This window comes from Solanum verrucosum, unplaced genomic scaffold (genome assembly GCF_900185275.1).
Source record: "Solanum verrucosum unplaced genomic scaffold, falcon-dt-bn FXZP01000085.1, whole genome shotgun sequence".
NCBI classification, from domain to species: domain Eukaryota; kingdom Viridiplantae; phylum Streptophyta; class Magnoliopsida; order Solanales; family Solanaceae; genus Solanum; species Solanum verrucosum.
This window is the reverse complement of record NW_026019839.1, coordinates 326,956-351,322: the sequence shown is the minus strand read 5'-3', so window position 1 is coordinate 351,322 and position 24,367 is coordinate 326,956. Positions and strand designations below refer to the sequence as shown.

Below are 24,367 nucleotides of genomic sequence, written 5' to 3'. Positions count from 1 at the left end.
CTAGTCCAGAAACATTGCTAAAGTGTGAAAGGGCCTCCATTACTCTATTAACAAACTCACAATTTGCTTTACAAAATATCATTAGGTCATCGATAAATGTCAAGTGTGTAAGTTTTAGTCCTTTGCACATTGGATGAAATCAAAAATCAGGCAGCATGCTCATGGTCTTCAAAGTTCTAGACAAATATTCCATCACAAGTACGAACAGAAGTGGTGAAACAGGGTCACCTTGCCGTAAACCTCTTTGTCCTTCAAAAAAACCATAACTCTGGCCATTAACTTTTACTGAGAACTTGAGAGTTTTAACACAAGTGAGCATCTATTGGACAAAAGCCATTTCCCTCAATTACTTCCTGCAGAAACTATCAGTTTACTATATCATAGGCCTTCTTCAAGTCTATTTTCATCAAACACCTAGGAGATGTTGATTTTCTATTATAGTGCCTTAAAAAGATCATGACAAATCAACACATTATGCACCATACATCGACCTTGTACAAACTGCTTGGTTCTCATCCACCTGCAACCTGCAACCTAGTGCATAATAATTTCTAAATGCATTTGTATATAACATTACAACATGAAATGGGTCTATACTGACTTGCAAATTCTGGATTTTCCACTTTAGGTATTAGTGCAATGATGGTGGCATTCAATTTTTTCAATAACCTCTCATTCTGAAAAAAATCCATAATAACTCTTGTGATATCGTCTCCTATAATTAGCCAAGCTGCTTTGTAGAAACCACTACCAAACCCATCAGACCTAGGGCTCTTGTTGCTATTTATCTTGAACATTGCTTCCTTGACCTCTTTCTCAGAAAATGGTCTCAACAACTCCATCTGATGATCTACAGTCAAACAGGGACCATTATGAATGATCCTTACTGAATCTTTACTCCTTCTACAAGTTTTCATACCCAAAATCTCAGTGTAGTACTTAACAAATATGTTAGCTATTTGTGTAGGATCGGTCTGCCAAGCCCCTTGATAATTCTTCAGTTGAGTAGTGCCCTGTTGCAGCCTCATATGCTTGATTACAGAATGAAAATACTTTGTGTTGTCGTCACCTAATTTGATCCATATAGCTTTACTTTTCTATTGCAAATACATCTCAGCCATGTAAGAGGATCTCCTATACTTCTGGTATACTGTATTTCTTCCCTTTGGATCTGCACATTTGAAGGATCAACTTGAGGTCTCCCCTGTACTTCTTTTAATGCCTTTCTATCATCACTTACCTTCGAGACAATGTTTCTGAAGTGTTGAGAGTTGAGTTTTCAAAGCTCCTACTATATTATCTTTAGCTTCTTTACTATCTGAAACATCTTGCACTCTTCTACATATTCTAATAAGTTATGTTCCTAGATGTTTTGATGATCTCCTAACAAGTGCAGGGACTTGGTCCTCTGCAGAGTATGAATACTCGTCCAGTGTCAAAGTGCTGAACAGCTGTAAAGCTGTCCACATCAGAAAGTTGGTGAAGCTGCAGAGTACTTCACCAATGATAAACGACAAGGTTGTTTGTACGCTGGATAATAAATTCTCATGGTATATATCATACAAAAAACAACAGTATTCATCATTCATTCAAATAGAGATACTTTCAAGCTTCAAAATAGCAAGGGACCTGATAGAAGTGCTTCTATTTGCTTTCAGTACCAGCTGCATTTGTTTGCTTGTAATAGTGCTTATATTGTAGGATTTGTTTCACTTGTTAAATAAACATTTCAAACTTGTGTGAATCATTGTAAGAACTAGGTTAAGGGTAACTTAGTTTCTTACTCTAAAGTCTATATTAATCGGTTAGGATTAGTATAGTGGGCAGTGTTGTATCTGCTTTGGCTCAGCTAAGTGATAGGAGGTATTGCTTAGTGTGGAGTTTAGTAGGCTAATCTCATTGTGTAAACTGGCTTTTACTTTTACTTGGAGAAGATTAATGGAAGTAGTTTGAAAAGTCCTGTTGAGAATAGGTCGTGGTTTTACTCTCTTGAGCAAGGAGGTTTTCACGTAAAGTTGATTGTCAATCTTTACTTTCAGCATTTGTTCTTTACTGTTTATTATTGTAACTGTGTTGAGGACCTAGTCCCATCTACATAAGTGGACACATATATTCCAACAAGTGGTATCAGAGCATAACTTTTCAGTTTGGTTAACACTAAAAAAAGAAAATATCCTGAAGGAATGGCTGCTCCACCAAATATGGAGGAAGGACAATCTTCTACCAGGCCACCTCGTTTCAATGGCCAATACTATAAATGGTAGAAGAATCGAATGCACGATTACATCAACGCTGATGACTTTGAGTTGTGGAACATTATCCTTGATGGACCATATATTCCTACAAAGAAGGTGAAGGATAGAGAGCTCACCACTACTGTGGTTAAACCAAAAAAGACTACAATTAGGCAGACATGAAAATGATTGAAAAGAACTACAAGGCAAAGAAGATTCTAGTATGTGGAATTGGAGCAGATGAATACAACATAATATCCGCTTGTGAGACTGCCAAGGAGATTTAGGACTATCTTCAAACAGCCCATGAAGGAACCCATCGAGTGAAAGAGTCTAAGATTGATATGCTCACCACTCAGTACGAAAATTTCAGCATGAAGGAAGGGAAAACCATCTTTGAGATGAACTCAAGATTCACCTCTATCACCAACGAGCTAAGAGGCCTGGGTGAGCCTATTCCTCTTAGCAAGCAAATTCGCAAGATCCTTAAAGTGCTTTCTAAATCTTGGGAAAGCATAGTGGATGCCATAACAGAAGCCAAAGATCTAACGACTCTTCCCATGGATGAACTGATTGGGAATCTTTAGACCTACGAGATGAACAAGAAGCAGGGGATGACTTTGAAGGAAGGAAAGAAGGAGAAGTCCATTACTTTGGAAACATCTCAAAGTGAGGTGACTGAGGAGGATGATGAGATGGCGTATGCCACTAGAAGATTTCAAAAGATCATAAAAAAGCATGAGGGTTTCCAAAAGAAAACCTCTACCAGTAGAACTGCTACTGCAAATGATATGTGCCATAAGTGTGGCAATCCTGGTCACTTTATGAGGGACTGCCTCTGTCAAAGGTAGGAAACTCATGACACCAAATCTTGCAAGGGGGACCTGGTCCCAGAGAAAGGCTCATGCTGATCAGTTGGTGAGAAAAGCCTTTGTTGTATGGGGAGATAATTCAAGTGAGTCAGAAGAAGATGCAGAAAGCTATGATGATGTATCAATGATGGCTATTGAAGATGATGAAAATGTTTTCAACTCCATTTTCTCCTTGATGGCTAAGCCTGATGATGAGAAAGATCCAGATGAGGTAACCCTTTTTTTATCTTAAGGATGATTTAGAAAATTTTCCTGTTGAAAAATTGAGGAAACTTGATGCCCTGCTTATTGATTCTGTTGATGAACGAACCACTGAAAACTTAATGTTAAATGAAAAATTGAGTTTGTGTGAGGATGAGAATTCAACTCTCATGTCTCAAGTTTCTGAAATGAGCTTAAGGATAGGTACTCTAGAAACTAGCAATATAACTCCTAAGGAGGATCCTGGTACTTCAGACAGTGGAAAGAGAAAGCTTAGCATCTTTGAGGAAGAATTGGAAGAAAAGCTTAAAATTTTGGAGTCTAAACTAGTTGCTTCTCTTGAAACTAATTCCCAACTGAGAAAGGATCTGAGTAGGATCAAGGAAGAGCTAAGCCACTCTCTAAAGTGGACTGATTCCTTTAAGATACTCTCTAACCTGTCTAATCAGAGTTTCAATGAAAAGAAAGAGATGGGATGCAGACCAAAAGAACCTTCATATAATCCTCATAGTAAATATGTGTCTGTATTTGACAATCTGTTGTGCACTCACTGTGGGCGTAATGATCATCTAAAAGAAAAGTGTGAGAGTGTGAGAAGAACAAAAGAAAAACATGTGAAATTTTTCAGATTTGAAAACAATGATAAAAGGGAACACGAGGGACCTGGTCCCCGTTATCGTTTCAATAAGAACACTTTGCCCTCCTGGATATGAAGGCTTCTTATCAAGCCTTTTGATAGTTATTGGGAACTCCGTTTGAAGTGGGTTCATAAATCTAACATGTGATTCTTATGCAGAAGAGAGGAAAGAGTCAGTGCTGGTACATGGATAGTAGATGCTTAAGGCACATGACTGGAGACACTTCAAACTTCATCTCTTTGAAAGCACACCAAGGTGGTGGTGTGTCGTTTGGTGGTGGAAAGAAGGGCTCTATCCTTGGTATTGGTAGGATATGGAGATCTGCTGATTATTCAATAAACAATGTACACTATGTGGAGGGTCTAAAATGCAATCTTTTGAGCATTTCACAAATTTGTGATAAAGGAAACGAAGTCAAGTTCATGGCTGATAAATGATTGGTTACAAATCGCATTACCAAAAGGATTGTCATGTCTGCTACTAGAGTTAAAAATATGTATGTTGCAGATCTGGATTCCATTGAGGGAGATGATTTGTCTTGTTTAAGTGCTCAAACTGATGATGCAAATCTGTGGCATCAGCGATTGGGTCATGTGAGTACTTCATTGCTGAACAAACTTGTTACAGGGGACCTGGTCCACGGATTGCCAACACTAAAGTTTTCGAATGACAAAGTCTGTGATGCCTGTGCTAAAGGGAAACAGACTAAGTCATTATTCAAGGCCAAGAAGGGAGTCAGTACAACGAGACCTCTAGAGCTGCTCCACATAGACTTATGTTGACCTATCAGAATCCAAAGCAGAGGAGGTAAGAAATATATTCTTGTTATTGTTGATGATTTTTCCAGGTTCATTTGGAACATGTTTCAGCGAACGAAAATGATACAGCTGGACAACTGATCACATTTGCCAAAGCCATCCAATTGAAGATAAATTGCAAGATAGCCAGTATCAGATCTGATCATGGAACGGAGTTTGAAAACTATCTACTTGAAGGGTTTTATGCAGAAAATGGAATCAATCACAACTTCTCAGCACCAAGAACTCCTCAACAAAATGGAGTGGTTGAAAGAAAGAATAGAACTCTGGTGGAGATTGCTAGAACTATGCTGATCGATTCAGGACTTGCAATAAATTTTTGGGCTGAAGCTGTTAATATAGCCTGCTATGTGACAAACAAGTGTCTTATTAGATCTATCATCAAGAAAACACCTTATGAGCTATTAAATAACAAAAAACCTTCAATTGCTCATCTTAGACCATTTGGGTGCAAATGCTTTGTGTTGAATAATGGAAATAATGATCTAGGCAAGTTTGATGCAAGAAGTGATGAAGGTGTATTTGTTGGGTATTCATCTACAAGCAAGGCGTACAAGGTGTTTAACAAATGAACTTTTTGTGTTGAAGAAAGCATGCACGCCAAATTTGATGAATTGGGTATAAAAAATGAGAACAATGAGGACTATGAGGTTGATGAGTTGATAAACAAGCAACATGATGATCAAGGTACAAAAGAAAAGGATGAAGAACACTCATGAAGACCTGGTCACTCAGGTTCATCACAGGAAACAATGTCTCAAAATCTTGAAAAAGGTGAAGGTGATTTTGATGCTGACAGAGAAGAAGAGATTACCAGAAAGTCCGGATGGAAGCATAAATCTTCAACTGGACAATCTCATCTCTCCACTTGACTCAGGAATTCAAACTAGATCTAAATTAAGAAATCTAGTTGCTCACTCAGCATTCATATCATCCATTGAACCAAAGAATATAAAAAAAAGCATTGCAGGATGTAGACTGGGTAACTTCAATGCAGGAGGAACTTCATTAGTTTGAGAGAAGCAAAGTGTGGCACCAGGTCCCCAGACCAATTGACAGAACTATTATTGGGACTAGATGGATCTTTAGAAATAAATTTGATGAGCATGACACTATTACTAAAAATAAATCAAGGCTTGTGGTGCAAGGTTACAACCAAAAAGAAGGGATTGATTATGATGAGACCTTTCCCCTGTAGCTAGAATGGAAGCCATCAGAATCTTAATAGCGTTTGCCGCCCACATAGAGTTCAAGTTGTTTGAAATGGATGTCAAGAGTGCTTTGTTGAATGGGAATCTGAAGGAGGAAGTTTATGTCAAACAGCCTCAGGCTTTAAAGATGCAGACCTGCCCAATCATGTGTTGAAACTGGACAAAGCTTTGTATGGGTTAAAGCAAGCTCCCAGAGCTTGGTATGAATGCCTATCAAAATTCCTGCTAGCCAATGGGTTCAAGAGAGGTAAAATTGATAACACTTTGTTCTTGAAATCTAGAGGTAAGGAATTGCTAATTGTGCAGGTGTATGTTGATGATATCATATTTGGAGCTACTTCAGACCCACTGTGCAAATAGTTTGTTGTTTTGATGAGTAGTGAGTTCGAAATGAGCATGATTGGTGAGCTCACTTTCTTCCTAGGCTTACAGATCAAACAAACCTCTCAAGGGATTTCAATATGCCAAGAGAAGTATATCAAGGAGCTGCTCAAGAAATTTAATCTTCTTGAGACAAAGGTGTTGGATACTCCTATGAGCACAAGTGTGTAACTTAATAGAGATGAAAATGGCGTGGAGGTCAATCCGACCATGTATAGGGGAATTATTGGGCCACTTATATACCTCACTGCAAGCAGGCCAGACATAGTGTTCAGTGTAGAGATCTGTGCAAGATTTCAAGCAACACCAAAGGAGTCTCACCTGAAGGCAGCCAAACGTATCCTGTGATACTTGAAGGGAACTCAGGAACTGCTCCTCTTCTACCCTACTGGTGACTCTTTTGATCTTATAAGCTATGCTTATGACCTGGTCCTCTTGTACCCTACTGGTGACTCTTTTGATCTTATAAGCTATGCTGATGCTAATTATGCAGGTTTTCTAATTGATCGAAAAAGCACATTAGGCATGGCACACTTCCTGGGATCAACTTTGATTTCATGGGAAACAAAAAAATAGAATTCCATGGCATTGTCTACTGCAGAGGCAGAGTATGTGGTTGTTGCATCATGCTGTGCACAACTACTGTAGATTAAGCAGCAACTAGAAGAATTTGGTGTACTCACAAACACTATTCCTCTCATTTGTGATAACACCAGTGCCATGAACATGGCTAAAAATCCTGTCCAGGACAAGAGGACAAAGCACGTAGATATGAGACATCACTTTCTAAGAGACAATGTTGAAAAACAACATGTGGTGATGATATTCTGCAAGACTGAAGATCAATTGGTTGATATCTTTACAAAGCCCTTGAGTAAAAAATGTTTTATTAAAAATAGAATGAGGCTGGGGATGCACCAGATCACCTAATTCCTTGACAAGTTTGCACAAAAATCCTCCATGTTGATTATGTTGAGGAGGATAGGTATCTATACTTGTTTTAATATGTGTCATAAAAGAATTCATTTCTGGTACCTTAATGCAGGTATACACTCATAGTGTGTCTAGCTGAAGGGAAAGTTAAATCACACAAACAGAGTTACAAACTGAAAGAAGGACCTGGTCTTCATGAGGTTAGTATCATTTATACTACATTGTCTAAATGTCAACATTATTGCCACGTGTCACTTGCTCATTCATCGCACCAGTTTCAAATGTCCCGTCGCTTTAAAACCAAAGGTCGCCACTATTGGGAACCGATCCCTTTTAACTTTAAATACTAATTCTCTCCAAATTTCTCTCAACATTCAAAATCAAAGGTCGTCAATCCTAAACCTTATTCTAAAATCTCAAATTTTCTCTCCATATTATGCTTCTCTCTTCTCTTCAAAATGCCTAACTCTGACTCATCTTCAAAGACTCCAATCTCCCAGGAAGTTGAAAACCCTCGTTCATTCGACTTCTCCATTCCTACTCCTGAGGATTCTGCCTCTACTCTAGTATGTGGGGCTTGTTAAATGGATGAGTCTTTCACTCCTCAGACTGAAGTTACAGCCTCCCTTGTTCCTCCATATGTTGGTCTGTTTCCCCACCTTAGTGTTGTCTGGTGACAAATCTTAGAATTCAGAGGCTCAATTTGTGGCAAAACCTAGTGCTGAACTTCTTTCTGAAGAAACAGAGGTTGAGTCTATGGCTGTGTCGTCTACCATATCTGAAAGATTGTTTGAAGGAGATCTGCTAGAGGGAAAGGGTCCAGACTCTTATATAATAACATCAAGGGCAGAACTAATGGTTGTTCAAAGTATAGCCTCACTAAGAGGAGATACTCAACCCACATTGTTGGACCAAGAACTGAGGTCACCGAATCAGGTCCCTCACAGAAGTGAACCTATCTTCGACCAAACACCAAAATCCTTAGATGTTGGAAGCGATAAGGAAGAAGAAGAAGAGATTCCATTAAAATGGAACTCAAGGGGAATGCGAGAAGGAAACAAATCTCAAGAAAATGTTCTTGAGTTGGAAATAGTTAAAGGCACACCTAGTATTGCCATTGTTGATGAATCTGCTAAACAAGAAAAAAGAGCGACAGAGAAAAATGAAGGGAAAGTTGGTACTGACTCATCCTAAAGGAGACAAAATAAAGTATGTTATAAGAAGTGAAACACAAAAGGTTATGGGGAGTGCGATTGCGGTAAGCAAAGCCCAAACTGAGAGAAATAGAAAGAAGAGGAGAGAAGGGGTTGAACTTGAACAACCTGCCTTTGCTCCCCTGTCCATTGAGAACAATGAAACTGAATCTGAGGATGCTGCCAAGTATGTGGAAAAAAGGAGAAGAGAGGTTGAGGAAGAAAGGGTTAAATCCAATGGAGATCAAAAAGGGGTAAAGAAATCACCTGCAAAGAGGGTGAATGTTACAAAGCAGACACCTCTTGTAAAAGGGAAAAGGCAGTTGAAGGAACAACCCGTAAAGGGACCTGGTCCTAGGGTTAAAAATCAAATCGAAGAAAAGGAATTGACTAGAGAGGAACGAATAGAGAAAATGGAGCCCAGGACTGAGAAAAGAACAGTAGCATCCGCTGTTGATCTCTTTCTCATGGAAAAGATTGATGAGCTTGATGAAATCAATCTCCCTGCAATCATGCTGGAACACATGCACATGATAATGACATGGAAGAATGCTAAGCACGGCATTCCCTATGGGTATCTGCCAATCTTCGTGTTTAATCATTTTGAAGTCCCACTGGGAAAAAGGGTACCTGGTACCACCAAACAGATGTTCACTATGTCTACTCTATTAGAATGTGAGTGCATTTAGGGACAAACTAAGGGCAAGTATCAAGTGGCGGATGTTCTAGAGTAGCAGGCTACTCTTAAAAGGGAGGTGACTGATCTCACCAAGATTTCAACCGATAAGGAGGTTGAAATCACTAGGCTCAAGTCTGAATTGCAGAAGACTGTTTCCAGAGGACCTGATACTAGTAAGGGTCATGAGCAGGTGCTCACAGTGCTGAGTGATGAAAACACAATGCTGCTGAAGACAAATGCCTCTCTCAATGAGGAAATCAAGTCCCTTAACAAGTAACTGATACAGCCCCATGAGAGTGCCAATGAGCGCATGATGTTGTTGATGCGTACTTTTAATCTCTCCCCTCCTCCGTCCTAAATGTGTCTTGTCTCTCTAGTTGTCTTGTGTTTTCTCCATCTTGTACTTTTAAACTCTAGTGGCTTTGTGTTGTTTTGACTGACTACAATGGTCAGTATTTGTGATCTAATGTTATTTATGGTTCTGCCATGTTCATGTGTGGCTTGATTATCTCCTTATGCTGTCATACACATGTTCTGTGTGGCCCATGACCCTGAATTCTTGCATGCCTCGCATTTTAACTTGAATATGTTTACTGCTCCACCTTTTCAATGATGTTAAAAGGAGGAAGTTTTGTTTGCATTTTGTTCGGGGATTAAGGGGGAACTGGGGAGCTAATTAAGAGGGAATCGATTAAGGAGGAACACCAGTTATATAAATTGAATGAATGTTTGTTCACTCATGTGAGGAGTTAATGCAGGTTGTTTGTCATCATCAAAAAGGGGGAAATTGATAAGTTATGTTCCTAGATGTTTTGATGATCTCCTAACAACTGCAGGGACCTGGTCCTCTGCAGAGTATGAATACTCGTCTAGTGTCAAAGTGCTGAACAACTGTAAAGCTGTCCACATCAGAAAGTTGGTGAAGCTGCAGAGTACTTCACCAATCATAAACGACGAGGTTGTTTGTACGTTGGATAATAACTTCTCATGGTATATATCAAACAAAAAACAACAATATTCATCATTCATTCAAATAGAGATACTTTCAAGCTTCAAAATAGCAAGGGACCTGATAGAAGTGCTTCTATTTGCTTTCAGTACCAGCTACATTTGTTTGCTTGTAATAGTGCTTATATTGTAGGATTCGTTTCACTTGTGAAAGAAACGTTTCAAACTTGTGTGAATCATTGTAAGAACTAGGTTAAGGGTAACTTAGTTTCTTACTCTAAAGTCTATATTAATCAATTAAGATTAGTATAGTGGGCAATATTGTATCTGCTCTGGTTCAGCTAAGTGATTGGAGGTATTTCTTAGTGTGGAGATTAGCAGGCTAATCTCATTGTGTAAGCTGGCTTTTGCTTTTGCTTGGAGAAGATTAGTGGAAGTAGTTTGAAAAGTCCTGTTGAGAATAGGTCGTGGTTTTACTCCCTTGAGCAAGGAGGTTTCCACGTAAAGTTGATTGTCAATCTTTACTTTCAGCATTTGTTCTTTACTGTTTATTATTGTAACTGTGTTGAGGACCTAGTCCCATCTACATAGGTGGACACATACATTCCAACATATTCACTCCACACTTCCTGAACCACTCTAGTAAAATTTGGATGTTGAGCTCATACATTACAATAATGAAATTGTTTCTTCTTTTTTGTCCCCTCTGTCATCCATGTTATTTTAGTTGGACAATGATCATTGATACCTTCAGGTAAATAGATGGCTCTACAAGAAGGCATAGATTCCAACCACCTATTATTTGTGAAAATCCAATCTAACTTTGAAAATATCCTTTGATTACTACCTTTGTCATTCCATGTATACTTACTTCCAACATATGGAAATTCAATCAACTCACACTCCTCAATACATGTATGAAAGTCCACAATGTCTGCCCATGTTATAGATTGTCCTTAATTCTGTCTTCTGCCCTTAGGACTGAGTTAAAGTCACCTAGAATCATCCATGGCTTATGACAACCTCTATGATATGCCACTAAGTTGCTCCAAAGACCTTTTCTCTCCTCCCTTGTGTTAAATGCATACACAAACGTTAGTGCAAATGATAATTGTAATGGACTATAGAATACCTCACAGGTGATATGTTGAGCTGTCATGTCTATTGTGTTCACTTTATAGTAGTATGGCCTCTATATAATCCATATTCTTCCATTATAATGCTCCACCAAATTTGTAGTACAACTCCATCCTCCAAACAGTTTAGCAGCAACTTGATCAATCTTATTACTTTTTTATCTTTGTTTCTAACAATCCAACTAAACCAACATGTTCTTCACTGCAAAGGAGCTTCACCTCCTTTTGCTTATTAGGGCCATTCATCCCTCTTACATTCCAACTTAACATGTTAACCATCCCCATAATAGGGTATGGATTCAGTGCCAATATTTCCAACCTGTCCGGATAGATTCAATCTCTTATTATTATTAGTATTTCCCCAACTGCCTTCCAACGTCTGAAATGAATTTGAATTCTCTATTTGTTTATATGCTTGCTGAGCCTCTATATTCTTGCTCTTGCCTGCCTTTTGTGGTGTTACCCAAACTGTCTCGTCATTCTGTTTTGTTGTTGTCACTTGTGTTTGATTTCCATGTGAATTAATTATTGTTTCATGGATTTGTTCCTGATGTATCCCCTGCTCGTTTGAAGTCATGTCTTTGTGTTGTATCTCTCTTTTTGCATTTCTCCCTTTCGATATATCTCCTCCATTTGCAGGCATTCTTTTCTTCGTACATATATCCACTACATGGCCATACTTATGGCATTGAGTGCATAATGTTGGTTTCCAATCATACATAACTTTCTGCTCAACTACTTGACCCTTCTCATTTTTGAACACGACGAGTTCGGGTAATTTAGTATCCATCCCCACCTCCACCAGTAATCTAGCAAAGTTCAGACCATTCTTCTTCTCGGTATTGTTATCTACCATCATGGGCTTCCCCACCAAGCTCCCTATTTTACTCAAAGCTTGAGGACTCCAATACTTGATTACTAGCCCTGGGAACCTGATCCATATAGGGACTATATATAGCTCATCCCTAGTTAATTCCATGTCAGGATTCCATGCTTTCACTATGAAGGGTTTGTTATCAAAATGGTATATGCAACCTTGGATCGTTCATCTTTCCCAACTACTGTTTCAAACCTCACAAGAATCACTTCATTCTTTACACTTCATTCTTTAACATAGCTACTTTGTTAATTCCATGCTTCCCCATAGCCTCTGTATATAGCCTTTTATAACTTCAAATGGAGGGTAAGCCCCCAACACATAACACACAATAGCATTACTCCAATACTCTATTTTCGAGCTAATGTCATTGAATTAAATTTCGACGACATGTGATTCCCCATCTAGTAACGGAGCAACATACTCTAACTTATACCCAGCATTTGACACTTTAGTAATATCAAAATTATCCCACATAGAGTTACGAACCTTCACTGTTTCATTCCTCTACTTGATCCGCCCATGATTTCTTCCCGCTACTTGCTGAATTTGCTTGGTCCAGCCTTTGATGTGCTTCCCCAATCTCCTCCCAATTTTTTTTTGCTACTCTCTGTGTTTCCTTAACTAGACCTCGCTCAATTGTTTTTCGCCCAATAGTTTGGGTTTCAATTGGTGAATCAACTGATTCTCCAACAACGATGTCCCCCTGCCCTATCTTTGATCCTCTGTTCCCCAATTTCTCTGTTTCATTAGATCTTGCTGCTTGCATTGCTGAAGAAGTTCCTTCGCTACCACCTGAGTTGATTTCCTTCCTCTTTGAGCTGCTGCCTGTGATTCCTGTGCCATTAGAGCCTTCTGGGATGGGATACGTTCCCTCCTCCCCATGGAAGCGCAGTTCAGTTAACGTGCCAGAGAGAAGCTTCCATACCCCAGAGAGGTAAAATTAACAAAGTTAAATGAGTATATTATGCCCTTTTCCCTTTTCATTGAAATCACATAGTTCTGAAAACTAAGATAACTGAATCCAACAATTATTTCACATTCTGATTAAATGGAGCAGCACCATATAAAGTGTTAAAAATTGTAGAAAATTTTGCATATATTATGTAGCTATTACACATCTATGCATTCTAGTTACCAGAGGACTCATTGGACAGATGCATCACTCAAACCGAGTACTATAGAGAATGAAGATCCACATGTCAGTGACTTTTGAGTTAAAAACCAAAGTTAAGTGACTTTCTAAGAAAATAGTTCATAATTGAGTGACCATCTGAGATATTGTCTCTAGATGGACAATAGTCGATATTCTAGGAATCGATCCTGCTGGAGGAAACTAGTAAACTAGTGGTACCAAAGAAGTTGTGCAAAAGAAAGTGCTCAAGCTTTTAGATGCAGGAATAATCTTCCCTATTCTAACAGTAGTTGAATTAGTCCAATCATTGTTGTACCAAAGAAATGAGGGATGACTCTGGTGAAAAAATGAGAATAATGAGTTGATCCCGACAAGAACAGTAACATGTTGAAGAATGTGTATTAATATTATTAAGATGGGAAAATAATCTAGTGCACATAACACTAGAAAACTGGATCTTACAGATCAGTAATTAATCAAGAACTAAATGAATGTCCATGTTCCACTCAATTTCCTTTCACTTCTTTAATTTCGCTTCTTTTATCGGAGGGTCTTGGAAAGGCATGAATGTCTTCCCACCCATGTATGGCTGTAGAACTTCAGGAATTTCAACTCCGTCCTCCGTCTGGTAGTTCTCAAGTATACAACACATCGTCCTTTCTGTCGCTGTAAGGGTTGAGTTCAATAAATGCACGTACTGCTTCGTTTGCTCATTAACTTAAGGAAAAAAAATTATGTTAAGAGTAGTTCAGATGCTAAATATCGTAAACATTTGAAACGGAAGCTGAATTGCAATGAATGAAGGGGGCAAGTCAAAATACCTTCTGTCCAAACCGATTTTCCAATTTTCTCGACTGGTAATCTATGCAATTTGAGCAGGACACAAGCTCTCTATAAGTTGATGATGCAGGGTACCAACCTTCTAAATCATACTTCTTTGCTGTTGCGTCATTCAGTGCGCCGGAAACAATAGCCACAATTTGGTAAGGAAGCTTTAGTTGTGAAAAAGAAAAGAGTTATGTCAAGCAAGTTTGAGACTAGACCAAAGCACTAGGGGTGACAAAAGGTGAATTCTTACTTGTTGTTAGTCGAGTTGTGCACAAGTAGGTCTGTACTTGAAAAAATACTATACCGAACAACAATTATGGTACTCTAGGACTCGAATATTCAGAAGGACTTCATTATACAGTTGACAGATCAATTTGCAACTCAATTATTCATTACCACTATATCTTTAAGCAACAATTTATAGAATTTAACAGAATGAGTCACTTAAGCAAACAATTTTGATGTCAAAGTAGCTAAATTAGGAGTACAATTTTACTGAACAATTAAAACATATATATCAGAAACAGATGGGCTAAATGTGATAACCTGATTGGGCTAGATTGTTGAAGCAGAGTTCAAGGCTTCAAAGATGCTTCTAACAGAAGAGCAATATACCAGAAAATGGACGAGAAAATTAGACATACCTGCTGAAAGAATTCCTCTGAATTTTTAATCATCTCCTCATGCATATCCCAGGAGTCATTGCCATTTGGACTAATCAGACAAAACTGTTCCATTTTCTCAAACTGGTGGACTCTAAAAATGCCAAGCGTGTCGCGGCCATGTGAACCACCTTCCTTGCGGAAGCATGTAGAATATCCAGCATACCTGGTAGATGGCATATATTAGTCCATAAAAGCCAACGGGCAATAGAGGACAAACTGTTGGATGTGAAAGACATCTATTGTTCAAGGCAAATAAAATATTATCGCGATAGGCAAAAGACTGCATAATTCAATAGATGCTTTTTATGAATGTCAACTAAGTATTGTAATTAAATTGCTCCTGATTTTTCAATTATATGATAATTCGAGCCCCATTCTTTGATAGATGATCACTATGCATCAGATTCAATTTGTTAAGGTGGAGAACTGAACCAAGAAACAATACCTTAATGGAAGTTGTGAAGGATGAATCCAGTCATCCAAATGGCACACAGAGGTTGTTCAGCGGTGGCAATCAGATATTTATCATCTCCTTCACCAGTGACCTATCAAAACATAAGATAAGAGTTACTGTACGAATGAAGAGTATATTGGAGATTTTTCACCATGACAGAACTGAAGCGATCCTCCAAATAAACTAACATTGTTTTCAAAGGCCTTCTAAGGCAGTTACGCTAAACTAATTATTGGCATGAACTGCACTATGAGTGTCTATTGAGTCCATGTACCTGAACATACCGAGAGAGATATATATACCTTGTAAAGTTCTTCATTAAACTGAGCTAATTGAGCACACTTTGCCATAATATCTTTCCTCATGAAGAACGGAGTCTGCAATGGAGTGTATTCCCTCTTTTCCAAGAAATCAAGAGCAAAATTAATCAACGCTTGATTAAGACGTACACCATCCCCTTTCAGATAGTAACCTCTTCCTCCAGCAACGTTTGCACCTATATATTTCAGATATCCTTGCATTAATCTTGCAAGTCATTATACCAATGACAAAACAATATAATATGAAACGTTTAATTTTCACTTCTCAAAATAAAATGCTGAAGCGCAATCCATAAAACCACTTCACATGAAAGATGCATAATCCCATAAGCTCAATATGCAGCCCTTACCCTTTGCTATGTCAGCAATTCCAAGATCTTTAACGAGATCAACATGGTTTTTCAGACCCTTCTCAGTCCGCTTCTCTCCCCATGACCGGACTATAACATTATTTGCCTACAAAATAATAATCATTGTTAAAACAGAAGATTTTATTTTAAGCTCGCGTATTTCACTAAAAAAACCAACAAATCCACATACCTCATCATTACTAATTGGCACCGAATCATGCACAAGGTTACCAATGATTTCCATCTTTGAATACAAAGTGGCTCGAACCTCTTGTACCTCTGCCTCTTTCTTTTCAATTTGTTGCTTGTTCTTTGCAGTGTCCTTAATATTTTGACTTGCATCCTCACCAGACTTCATCAAAAGGAAACGAACACGATTCAGTTAGAAAAGGACCATGACATATAAGCATTAGAGAGATGTACATAATACATATTATAATGCTACAATCTAATCATCGTCGAGTTAACTGCTCTGATCACTCAGCTAATAGTTCTTATCTCGGAAAGTCAAGTTTCTTTATTGACTAATTGGACAGATGAAAAATTGAACAACTGAATAGAACACTCACATTTTTTAGCCTGGCAACTTCTTTGCTGATCTTTTTGAAATCTTTCCGCAAGTTATCAAGCTCAAACTGCCCTGAAATATACACCAATATCCATCCCTTTGATTTTCTCCACCAAATATTTGAACAATAACTTATTACCATCAGTTTTCCGTCAAATCGTCATCCAATTTGCTAATATTTTGTTATTAATCTTTAGTAGTTCAGCATTTCGAGAGAAAAAAAAAAAGCAACTTTGACAAATATTTTAAATTATTAATTTTTGTGACTTTATTAAATATGTAAAATACTTTTCAAAAATCTTAAAAATTATATATCCGAATGCATACTTTAAACAAATTCGAAATCCGAATAAAATCATATAAATTGGAAGGAGGGAGCATATAGTTTATTGGGTAATATTTATCGAACCAACTTGTCTTTCCCCATTAAGAATCTGCCATGCCCCGTCCTATCCTACCTTGTCCTGCCCGTTCCAGAATAATACATTACATAGAGATAAACAAACTATTTAACGCCAAATTTACACACAAAAACGGCGAACTCCTTCGACAAAAAATTATATTGTTTATTCGTAACTCAAATAAAAAAAAGGAAAGATGAATTACTGTGACGCCATTCTTTGTCGAGTTGAATCACTTGATCCACGAGAGTGACGTCGCCAAAACGACGACGTTGGGATTCACGTATAATTTCTGGATCTTTTCTGAAGAGATTTATGTCCAACATTTTGAGAGAATTTTCGTGGTCTTCAAATATAATATGACCTCTTTTTAAAAAAAAATTATATATAGAGAAATAACATTAAGTTAATCCTAATTTAAAAAGGGCAATAATATTCCTTACCTAATAGGATTATAATTCTTATAAGTTATAGCATTATAAATTACCATATTTATACTTATTCCCTTTCAAGTCTCAAGTTGAAACACCACAATCTCAAATTCTTATTGAAAAACGCCTTTTCAATATTATTTTTGTTATTTTGATTTTACATGAGAAAATTTAGTATATATTTTTTTTTAGCAAAATTTCTTCATTTTTAATCAGATAATTTTGAGTTTGTTCAAATTGAGTGATAAGTGGACTCTGAACACCACGTAAAAAAATTAAAATAAAAAAGAAAAACGTAACGTAATGGGACCTATTTTTGCCACCTCAATGGAAAGATCCAACGTGGCAAGGATAGCTTGTTTCAGTCTACTGTCCTTGTTATCAAAATCCTCTCTCTTCGACAATTGCTTTTCCTTATTTTTTTTGTTTAATCATATCTTTTAATTCGATAGTCTAATATTTATCTCTCGGTTATAACACCGTTCAAACTTTAATTTGGGTAATTGAATGTTTTTTTTAATAAAGTTCTAGTGTTCTCCCTTAAGGAGTAGGCTGAAACAGACAATAATTCGTTGATGTATTTACTTCAGTAAGAGAATTTTGAAAAAAAAAGAAGTAAAAGAAGAATTATTTTTTTATTTTCTTTGTTCCGCCTTAATTTAATTAGCATAATTTTTTTTCAAAATTGTGCAACCCAGTTTAGCTACGCCCTTTAGTTATAGCTTTATTACTTAAATGTGATATTTGAGTAAATTTTGTAATTACTTTGAGTAAAAATTTGACGATCATCATTGAAGGAAAGTACTTCAATTATGGACATCCCAATGATATGAACAACTATTGAACCCGTGCACAACACATATTTTTCCACACTAGTTTGTAAGAAGCCACACTTCTAAGAAGTTAACAATTTATATCTTTTTGCACACAATTGGTTAAATGTGTTAAAATATTAGTTACTATCTTTAGAGAATTAGCAATTAATTCTTATAAAAATATTTCTCTAATTATAGTATTAAATGATCTAATCATATAAATAGTTTTTACATCTTAATGTAAAAAATTTGAACTTCTTGTTATTTACTTAAACCTTTCAAATTTCAACTCTTGCGGCCAAGCTTGTCCACGAGAAAAGAAAGATTGTCTTTCTCGTCCGGTGTTACTACAATAAAAATAACTTTTAACGACAATAAATAGACACATTAATAAAGAGTGTTAAAGTTTACGGACATTAATTAACTGTTATTAGATCCAATGTCACTAGACGCTTTAGGGACATATACAAATAGTGCTAATTAGCGCTAAAAATACATATTTAGCGGCAATTAAGCTACTGCGATTAATTAATGGGAAAATTGTATATAATAGCAAACTATTAATTCAAATTAAATTCTATAAACATAATTTGATTTAATTGTATCCCATATCAAACTGTTGTTATTTCGCCTCTCTCTTGGTGAGTCTCTCTCGCCACTCTCGTTCTCTCCCTCGCCTCTCTCGCTTTTTATAACAACGCAAATGTATAAAATGCGTTTGTGTTTGTATAAAGTGAGAGAAAATTGTATATATACATATATTATCGTTCCCCTCTCTCCCCTCTCCCAGATCTCGCTCGCCATTCTCTCTTTCGCCTCTCTCGCTTATACAAACATAAATGTATAAATTGCGTTTTTGTTTGTATAAAGCGAGAGAAAATTGTATATACACATGCAATTATACATATATTTGTCCTATACACTTATAATTATACAATACAAATATTTCCTTGTCCAGTTCTCTTTTGCTTTCTCTCTTTCTCACTTTATACAAATACAAATTATACAATTGATCTTTTATATATGTATACCGAAATAGAAACATATTATATACAACTGCTTTCTTTTGTATATGTATAGCGAAATATATACATATTTATGTTTGCTATGAAACACAATTATGCAAACTATAACTATAACATATAAATATAATTTTTGTATTTGCTATATGTGAAAGATGTTCTTAATTAATTGGTGCTAAAGATGGTTTTGGGTGTAGTGGTCTTCCCTTTTGCCTTGAGTATCCACTAAAAATGTTGTTCCCAATCTCCTCCCATGTCATCTTTTCTCTACATCCAAGCTAATATTCTACTCCACTATTGCTTTCAACATCAACTCGCTATGCTTGGCGTTGTCCCGTGCTATGCTTGTTGGTCGAGATTCAAAATATCCTTCTTCTCCTCTCTTTAAACTGAGAAATAAGAAAGACAAACCGAGTCTTGCAGATCTGCTACTTCAGATTCATCGAGTTGGTTGTTGCTTAATTCCTTCTCCTAGTTTTGTGTGTCTTTTTTGGAGATCTGAATGTTTTTCAGATTCTGCTATCATCGTCAGATGAAGGAGACATCATTAGCTAACTTGTCTTGCAAGGTTTAGTGTTTCGACCCTAAAGCGTAGAACATACTTATTTGATGAGCTTCACAACAAAGAGTAGAGGTGAATGGTTTGAAAGTAGATGCTAGTGGTTCAAATCATGTATTAAGCCAACCCATTCTTTGTTTCTTTTTATCAGTAAAGAGGTGCCTTTTGCTCTTTTCCAATATAACATAAATTTCACATTATCCCAAAGAAAAATACTGAGCATCACTTAACTGAAAATATATAAATCTTAGACGAAATCAACATTTCCGTATAAAATGAAAAATGCATCAGGTAGTTGCAAATTTGTATGGAATGAATGCTGGTTATCATCTCCACTTGTTACTAGCACTAAGTTCTACTCGTATATATATATATGTGTGTGTGTGTGATTTTTTGGTTCAATGAGCAGAACCTTAATATGCAGAATATGTTTTATGAAGTAATGCTTTGAAAAGGACAATAATATTGTATAAATTTTCTTTTGTATGGATATGAAATCCTGTTAAACCTAAAAATAAGGAACCATTCTGTTTAAGAAAAACAATGCTAGTAAGTTTGATGTATTTTCTTGCTTTTTCGATGATACTAAGTTTTATCGAGACTTTGAAGTTGAGCATAAGTTGGTACTCATGTTGATATTGAGCAAATTTGGTTCATAATCGATGTTTACTACAGGTTTTGAAAACCTCTTCATTCTTAGCTTTGAACGCCTCCTGATTTTTGTTCTATGTAGAAGGTAGGCATTCTATTCAACCAAACACCAACAAAAAAGAAAAGTAATTATTGTCATTCCAAACCATCAATAACAAAAATTGATAGGCTGATTCAAGTATCTAAGCTTCTCTACTATACCATAATCAGAGTCAACCCTAGAAGTCACAAGAAGAGAGATTTGGTTGAGAGAGAGCGATCGCCAGCAGAGAGCATCTAAGACTAAGTTTAATAAGTGATTTTAGAATATAAATTGGTGCAGTTAGTTAATTGCCACTATTCTGTTGTGGTGATTATTTATTAAAAATTTAAAAAATGTTAAGTGGAGGTGCAAGGCTCAAATGACTTGAATTGACAATCTCAATTAAAATAGATATCCAATTGTTGGGATTGGATCCTGTCCAGTAGGCATCCCCTCCAATTTGTCCAGTGGGCCTTTAAAATGCTTACACGTGTACAGTTAAATGTCCAGTGGGCCTTTAGATGCAGGAATCATCTTCCCTATTCTAACAGTACTTGAATTAGTCCAATCATTGTAGTACCAAAGAATGGAGGCTGATGACTCTGGTGAAAAAATGAGAATAATGAGTTGATCCCGATAAGAACAATATTAATATTATTAAGATGGGAAACAATGTAATGCACATAACACTAGAAAACTGGATAGTATAGAGCACAATGGGACTTATCCGAAGGATTTCATTATACAGTTGACAGATCATTTTGCAACTCAATTATTCGTTACCTCTATCTATACCTTTAAGCAAAAAAATGCAGAATTTAACAGAATGAGACACTTAAGCAAACAATTTTGATGTGAAATTAGCTAAACTAGGAATATAATTTTATTGCACAATTAAAACATATATATAAGAAACAGATGGGCTAAATGTGATAACGTGATTAGGCTAGATTATTTAAGCAGGTTCAAGGCTTTAAAGATGCTTCTAACATAAGGGCAATATCCCAGAAAATGGACGAGAAAATTAGATGTACCTGCTGAAAGATTTCCTCCGAGTTTTTAATCATCTCCTCATGCATATCCCATGAGTCATTGCCATTTGGACTGGTCAGACAAAACTGTTCCACTTTCTCAAGCTGGTGGACTCTAAAAATTCCAAGTGTGTTGCGACCATGTGAACCAGCTTCCTTGCGGAAGCATGTAGAGTAGTATCCAGCATACCTGGTGAATGGCATAGATAAGTCCATAAAAGCCAACGACAATAGAGGCAATAAAGAACAAACTTAATACAACATTAAGATCATACGAAATACCAAACATATACACTATTGAATATCACATACTTCAACAATATACATTTATTAGTTGGTCCTCTAATGGAACCCAAACCCAAACCCAAACTGTTAGCATACCGGAACGTGGTATTCGATCCAATGTTTATGTCGGAACGTGGCAACCGATTCCATATTTATACCGGAGCATGGCAACCGATCTCAGTTAGTTATACCGGAACGTGGCAACCGATTCCAATTAGCTATGCCGGAACGTGGCAACCGATCCATTCAACACACCACAATCACAATCACAAATATATTCTTAATAATCATACAATCAAGAAGTGATTCATGGCGTATAGTTATTCGTTCATACTCATACAATTAGTGTGATCAACAGTGCAACATTCACATACATACATGCATCATAATGAAGCAAGAACAAACCTATATCACACAATCATGAAATCACAACTATCACTTACCTCGAATCCAAGCTTGAATCCCTTAAGGCACTTGAATCTTCTCTTTCCGGATTATTTTCGCTTGTTCTAGGTCTACAAACGATTAATAAACGCAAGGATCAACAATCAGATGTCCAATTATCCGGATTATAACAAACCCAATAACCATACACCAAACCATTGATCCCCGATACCCAGATTAGGGTTTTTTCCACTATAATTCTCAAATCAAAACCCTTCCCCATCGATAATAACCCAAGAAAATAGGTTATACGGATCGAAAAATGAAAATCTTACCTTTAGCCTCAAGAATGATGAAAAACTATCAAGAACTTGTCTAGGGTCGTCTCCTAGCTCTCAAAGTAGAAAAGTGTAGAATAAATACGTTTTGGGGTTTTATTTCCGACTTAAGTCGCGTTGAACCCGCCACAACGGTCCTCACCCCGCCACAGTGACCCCGCCCTAGCGGTAGAAATCCCGTCCCAGCGTTTTGCATGAAACAGTAAGCTATTTTAATTATTCCCAAAACCCCCATTTCACAACACACCTTCAATCAATGACACTCAAAAAATATTGTTCACGCCAAGATCAATTTCGGGAGTTCTACTCGCCCGAATTCAATTCCGTAAAGTCGTACGGGTTCCTCTTGGCTATCTACTCACGTAAATAAAATAATAATTAAATCTCTCATTCATCACCAGAGTTCCCTAGTCCTCACTAATTCAGATTTCGTCCAAATCTGGATTAGATTAGGAATTCCCAAGTTACTACCAAAAAATTTTCTTGCCCCAATTCTTTCCCCATTGGTTTTTTCCTAACGACAAAATCAGGTCGTTACATAGCCTCATTCTTATAAACCTTCCTTGCACTTCATGCGTTTGATGTTTTCCAAGTATTCTTATGATGAATCATTTTTAAAGTGAATTAGTATAATCATTAAGAATCAATAAAGAAAATAGATCATGAATAAATATGTAGAGTCTAGTAAAGAATACCCGATAAGATTATGACATATTTATAATTCTTTAACCTTCAATGGCTTTGGTGCTCGTATTATTTACCATCACCATTACTATTACTAGCATCTAAGACCAACTATTATCATCACCATGGTGATAAATTATCTTTATCAGTACTAGCGAACATAAATATTTTATACTTTATCAAATAATAATTTAATTTTATTAAATTCATATTTTCTAATATTTAATTACTTTTTACCCGAGAAATATATATATTTATTATGTTTACAAATAAAAAAATTATACATATTCAGATGTTGGAAAACAAATAGTCTTAATCATCTAGTGTTTAGATCTAGAGAAAATATCTTAATATTCAGATGTGCATTAAGATTCGGACGTTTTAATCTTTATGAAAACATATGAGGTCTAAGTCTTTAAAAAGGGGTAAAAATGTCGAGCATTTTTCTATGGACATTTTCGTCTTTCAGTTTTTTATTTAACACTTCCCACTTTGAACATTTACTATATGATAAGCTTTTTATTTAATATTCAATTAATTAGATATTTTATAATTTTTTATTGAGTGGAGGGGTAAATGGTAGTCCAACTTTAAAGGTTGGAGCTTCTCACTTTTAATAATTTAAATATAAATATAAATGATGATATGATATATAATATATGATTAATATATTTTTTATTGAGTGGAGGGGTAAAATGGTAGTCCAACTTTAAAGGTTGGAGCTTCTCACTTTTAATAATATAAATAAATATAAATATAAATATAAATATAAATGATGATATGATATATAATATATGATTAATATATATATTTTTTACGGAAAAGGGTCAAAATTGCCCCCGAACTATATGAAATAGATCATTTATACCCTTCGTTACATTTTGGGATAAAAATGCCCCTGCTGTTATCCTAAGAGACCACAAATACCCTCAAGAGTTAACACCCCAATTTTTTATTGATGTGGCAAGCCACGTGGGACTAATCCTTTCACCTAAGCGTTGCCAACTAGGATTCACTACAAAGAACTAGACCTTTAGCGGCAACAACAGTCGCCACAAAAGTCCAGAAAATCGTCACTAAAAGTTTTTAACATTAAATTCTAATTTTGTGTTTTTTTCTTCATTGTTTTTAAAAACCAAATATGATATCGATTAAGTAGGAGTTTGAAGACACTATATGTTTTATTTTTATGTCATATGTAAATGTATAAAATGTACAATGATGCATTATATATATATATAGTAGGAGATTTGAATCGAGACGTAATTTTGATTATTTTTCGTAATAATATTGGATGTTTTTA

At 36.3% G+C, this 24,367-nt stretch overlaps 2 protein-coding genes and 1 pseudogene across 2 annotated transcripts in view; all 3 read right to left on the bottom strand.

Annotated features, from left to right (window-relative positions):
* The window catches only part of LOC125815695 (protein NSP-INTERACTING KINASE 3-like), a 451,704-nt gene that overhangs the window by 328,330 nt on the left and 99,007 nt on the right, over positions 1–24,367 (bottom strand). The gene's annotated exons all lie outside the window — the stretch shown is intronic.
* Positions 140–1,670, bottom strand: LOC125814066 (uncharacterized). The gene is made up of 4 exons (XM_049493521.1): positions 1,604–1,670; positions 1,389–1,459; positions 602–1,097; positions 140–249 (listed from the first exon to the last, which is right to left on the bottom strand). The coding sequence occupies exons 1-4, from the start codon at positions 1,668–1,670 to the stop codon at positions 140–142; spliced, it is 744 nt and encodes a 247-aa protein (XP_049349478.1).
* On the bottom strand, positions 13,632–17,168 carry LOC125815778 (serine--tRNA ligase-like; annotated as a pseudogene).

Coding starts and splice junctions, on each gene's coding strand:
- LOC125814066 (XM_049493521.1), bottom strand. CDS start 1,670: ATGCAGCTGGTACTGAAAGCAAATAGAAGCACTTCTATCAGGTCCCTT. Junction 1,098..1,388: donor AGGACCAAGTCCCTGCACTT/GTTAGGAGATCA, acceptor TATTTGCAATAG/AAAAGTAAAGCTATATGGAT. Junction 250..601: donor GGAAAATCCAGAATTTGCAA/GTCAGTATAGAC, acceptor GTTTTTTTGAAG/GACAAAGAGGTTTACGGCAA.